The 5,262-nt window shown below is 39.5% G+C and overlaps 1 protein-coding gene across 1 annotated transcript in view; it reads right to left on the bottom strand.

Annotated features, from left to right (window-relative positions):
- Positions 1-2,448: 2,448 nt before the first annotated feature.
- Positions 2,449-5,262, bottom strand: part of LOC107571864 (chondroitin sulfate synthase 2-like) — an 11,451-nt gene continuing 8,637 nt past the window's right edge. Inside the window, exons 3-4 of the mRNA XM_016258247.1 lie at positions 5,085-5,258; positions 2,449-4,845 (exon numbers count right to left, since the gene is read on the bottom strand). Coding sequence (XP_016113733.1) covers positions 3,583-4,845; positions 5,085-5,258 — 1,437 coding nt within the window. The 3' untranslated portion in view covers positions 2,449-3,582. The remainder of the gene's footprint in view (positions 4,846-5,084; positions 5,259-5,262) is intronic.

Raw genomic sequence — 5,262 nt, 5'->3', positions numbered from 1 at the left:
TAATCCAAAACATTTTGTAATGTTATTTATAGAGCTGTAACATGTGAGTGGTAATGGGTGTCATTAGCAGTAACAACATAATCTTCTGTGAGGTTACTTCCCAACGGAGAGCCAAATGATGTGTACAGTAAAGCCCACCAGCCCACCAGAGCCATTGCAGTAACCATATGGAAAAGGTTTGTTTCATCCATCCATCAGCTGATGGATCCACTCTCTCAGACCCCCCAAAAGTGTTTAATAAAACAGACCTTATGTTCCTAGTTTCACTTTTGAATGAGACAGAGTGTAGCGGCCCCACAGAGAATGATAAACCAGGTTTGCTCAGCACACTTGCAAAGTATGAGAAATCTGATGCACCGCAGCGTATGGCTTCATGTTTAAAAGGCAGTCGATGAGTTTTTCTCAGGGTTCTTAGCTGTGAAATGTCTAGTGGTCAAAGCATTTCAATGGGAACCCACCGACTTTTCTGTGTGCGAAATTCAGCAAGAACTGACATTCAATGACAATTCAAAGTCAAAAAACGTTTCAAGTTTAGCTACAGTCCTAATAGCGTAAATACCAGTATGAGGTCAGTGTTGCACCATTGTCAAGCAATTAACACAGCTAACTTTTCCTAAATAGATTGTATTTATTCTTGATTTCTTACAAGTTACATCATTTTCTTGAAAAACTTCAGTTGGAAGATTATGAGAGAGAAATAGAAGAGAATGTAGGAAGAGGAACGGGAAAAAAGAGAGCGATATCGAAGGCACAGCAGGAACAACCGGAGCAACTTGTGGTTTGGGACAATGTCCAATTCCACCATGTAGCGCTGGTGCGTGAGTGGATTAAAAATCACCCACATTTTGTTTTAGTGTTTCTTCCAGCAAATTCTCCATTTTAAAATTCAGTTGTAGAGTAATTCATGTGGGGACGGAAAGAGTTTTCGACTACAAGTTCTATGACAAAGTAACTGGATTTAAATGGATTTAATATTTAAACCTTTCTTTTCTTGGATCCATAACTTGGAATGCTTTACCAGTGTAGGAATTATTTTAAATTCCAATTCAAGCCGATTCTTCAGTTGTGAAGTTTGTACAACCCTTGCCTGGTGTTTGGATGGCTGTGTTAGTTGTTTTAAATACTGAGCTTAGTTTGGAGAAAAAATAAAAAAAAATGTATCCAGAAAACTGTAATGTTCCTTCATCTGATATTATTTCATCTTCAGACGTCAGTTCCATTCTGGTCCAAATGATGCAGTGTTGAGCTCTATGTGTGTATTTTCAAAACTGTGCTACGCTGCTTTATCTTTGACATGCTGTTCTTTTCCACCCGCTTTTGCCAGCCAGACCACCATTTAGCTCCGAGAGGGGGCCATAAAACGAGGCACTGAAGCAGCATATAGCGCAAACAGACTGTTGAGATTTCCACACGATTAAAGGCATCAAGTCTAATCAGGCTAATTACCCATTACGCTCCAGAACCTAATGGACTGTATACCAGACTACAGAGAACACATAATACAGTTTGTACAAAGGTCTGCTGTTATGACCGTGGTTTCTGTTAGAGCACATTTTATAAATGTAACAATGGTACGTACTGGAGTCCAAAAATACAATTTTGATAAATGAATCACTTCGGTTCTGGTCACTGAGATATAAGCACTTCACACTGTGTGCTTTTTGATGGTTTATGATTCCGCTGAGAATGCTGGACATCTTAAAATAATGTTCTGAGTTCAATACTAGTTAAACCCTTGACAGCATCCATGGCATGCTGTCAGTTACCATATAAAATTATGTTGATTTAAAAAACAAATGTTGAATATAATAGATAGAGCATAATACAAAATGTATTGACATATTGATCAAAAGTTCTCACAATGGAGGTTATATCATCTAGATTTCAACTACAAAGTACAAAATGAAGCCGCTTTAAGTTCGTGTTGAAGGGATAGTTCAGCAAAAAATTTAATTCTGTCATTTACTCACCCTCATTTTGTTCTAAACCTATATATGACTTAATTTCCTCTGTAAAACACAAAAAGATATTTTGTAGAATGTTGGTAACCAAACAGTTTTGGTGTCCATTGACTTCTACAGAAGAAAGTAAGTCATAGTTTGAAATGTGAAGGTTCAATTCAAAGTTATTTTTAGGTTCAATTCTCCCTATTAACAAACCATTAACTATGACTTTTGCCTCAAACTCCTAATTTGCTGCTTATTCAGTTAGTAGGGTAGTTGGTGTTTAGGTATTGGGATTAGGGATGTAGAAAATGGTCATGCAGAATATGTGCTTTAGAAGCATGCTAATAAGCAACTAGTCAATAGTAAGAATTGGTCCCTATACTAAAGTGTTACTGTAAATTATTTAATTTTTGGGTGAGCTGTCGCTTTACGATGTTAAACATGTTGGGTTTATATATATATATATGTTAGTAAATGAGTCTCACCTACAGAAATTAAATCTGAATTATCTTATTTAACCCAATATAATGTCACGAAAACACAATGTTTTGTGAAGTGTTTGGAATGGTAGGTAATAGAGGCTCTTTGTAGTGCATCTTCAGAAATGTGTTCAATAGATGCGATTAACTCATCTGGAGTGTTTCCATCAGCAGGCTCTAAGCAGACACAATAAGCTACACCATCTGAACAGTATTGCACTAGTATTGCACTCCTCTCTGCTAGAAAGCACAGGAACTAACTATAACCATGTAATGCACCCTATAATCTTTCTAGAACAGAATGAAATGCTTTGATAGGCGTATTGTGCAGCATTACTGATATACAAGACAGACTTGCAATGAAAGTATTAGTGCAAAAGTTAACTTGTTTCATCAGAAAAAATCTCTTTGAGGCGGTTTCAATGGTAAAAATATTTATATGCAGGTATTTGCATCTGTGTTCTGCTCTTCAGAATTCAAGCATAAATGACATACAGTATGGAACCACGCCGGTTTAAACGCTTTTGACAAAATAGTGTTTGAAACGCTCAATAAACTGTCTCAACATTTGTTTTTTGGCACTAATGGTCAATAAGACAATGATTTTTACCTTGTTAAAATCTCTTAGATTTAACAAGCTAGAATTAGAGGGTTAATAAATTGAGTGTGAACTGACTGAAGCATTTCAACAATAATAAACCCATTGTTAGAATCTGGATATGGTTCCTTCATACAACAAAAACCCTGTTACATTAAACAAACATTAAAACTCTTATAAACAAATCTGCTTGAGCAAAAGTGTCTGTGATGACAAGACAAAAGTGTTATGAAAGGACAGCATATTTTTGAAGGCACGGCGATTTAGATATGTTATGGTAGTGATCATTTCAACAGCTAACAGCTGTTAGCTTTAAGAGCCAACACAAACCAATCTGCTCCAAAGAGAAAGATAGCAAATCATAAATCCCGTTGTCACAAAAATCTGCTATTTTAAATAGATTTCAAATGTTTTTAGTCTTTCTTTTGGTACCGACAGCATTTTTGATTGCCAGCACTGTGATTCCACAGACCGGCTACTAGTAAAGCACCAGCCCAATGGACAAAAAAAAGTGTTTATTATCACCTCTCAATCATCTCAAGATCTTCTGGATTTGGTTTTAAGTACTGTTGCCCTGTTCCTGTTCAAACAGCAGCATGGCGAGCTGAGAGCGTGATCCGAGGCTGTCCAGGGTGCTCTGCACACACCTCTGGTAGATATCTTCACTAAGACGAGGATTACACGGCTGGTAGCTGTATTTCTGATGCAGGGCCGGCTCCACTGCTCGGAAAACATGAAGGCCAGAGTATTTAACGAACATGTCATATATATCCAGGTTCTCCAGGATCTCCTCGTTTTCCTGGACATCTGAAGACATGCGTGTCCGAGTCGCCATGTAGTCCGAGTTGTAGAAACATGCTTCAGTGAAGGAACTGCGATCAAAGTGGCCGGACTCTTTGACCAAATCCATCATATTGGGAAGAGGCTGGTTATGATAAGCAATGTCGGGATTGTAGTATTGGAAATGGATGGGAAAAAACACCTGCCAGTTGTTGATGGAGTTCATCCGACAGCGATTGAGGAACTCCGAGTTGATGCTGGTTTTCACAGTGGCGATGAAGAACAACGTGTCAACCGGGTGCTTCTTGGAGATGATATCCATAAATTTGATTTGAGAGGGACTTTCGCTTTTAACGCTGATCCAGGGGATTTTGACCGTTGGATACCGGTGCTCATAAGCACCGATTTGCGCTTTGACGCTGGCGAAGATGTCGTTCTGGTTGACTTGTTGGGCCTCAATTGTATCGTAGATAAAGAGAAAGGTCAAGATGGCATTCTCACTGGTTTCAAACGCGTTTGTGGCATACACTTCCAAAAACTGCTGAACTTGCTCTCGGCCTTGAAGAGTGACAGGGAGGATGATATGGACTCGAGTTGCTTCTGTAACATAAGGCATGGGGATGATCTCAATACGACTTAGAGGCCTAACCAGGTGGACCCTCTTGGTGATGGAGCGACTGTGTCCTTTCTGGTTAACCACCTCCAGCTGGAGGTCCAGGGTGTACTCCATCCCTCTGGTGGGGTCGAAGCGCCGGTATCCGTTAATAAGCTGCTGCTTCTTCAAGTGCAGAACAGGCTTGTACTTCTTGTTCAGCTCACCCATAGCCGTCTCAATGACGTCAGCTACGTCTAGCTTATCGATTCCACGGAGCTCACATTTCGCAGAGCCATCGATGCAGGAGTACACCTGATCCTCGGTGAAGTAATCCCACCGCAGGACCTCGAAACGTGTCTTTGGCTCAAAGGGTGGATTGATTCCAACTGGCCACAGGGTACTACGGTTGCCCTCGAAAGCCACCACGCTCACATTTTTTATTTCCACCTGTTAAAAAAAGTAGAGAACAAGGTGTGGGATATGTTAAGCATTTTTAAAGATATTTGATGAGCAGATTATTACCTCCATTTGAAAATGCACATTACCATAACACTTGAAAGTGCTAGCAATTTCACACCCTTACAAAAAGCCCATAATGAATCCCATTACTCAAAAGGTCAAAGGAAAATACATTTCTTCTCAGTTTGGCTTCAGTATTAGGCAGCACAGATTTAGGATAAAGGTACCTGCAGTTTTTCGATTTCCTCATATGTCTTCTGCAGCTCGATCTCAGTGAAGTGTTTGTGAAGTCTGTACATCTGCTCTGGATCAGACACTGGGTGGACGGTCAATGCATTCTTAAACTGCACATTATCTTCCTTACTGGGGTCAGAATTTTTTCCCATTTCATAATAATAATACTTC

Source organism: Sinocyclocheilus grahami, unplaced genomic scaffold (genome assembly GCF_001515645.1).
Source record: "Sinocyclocheilus grahami isolate Dianchi unplaced genomic scaffold, SAMN03320097.WGS_v1.1 scaffold1663.1, whole genome shotgun sequence".
Lineage (NCBI taxonomy): Eukaryota > Metazoa > Chordata > Actinopteri > Cypriniformes > Cyprinidae > Sinocyclocheilus > Sinocyclocheilus grahami.
The sequence above is the reverse complement of the archived record's forward strand: the minus strand, read 5'-3'. Positions and strand labels throughout refer to the sequence as shown.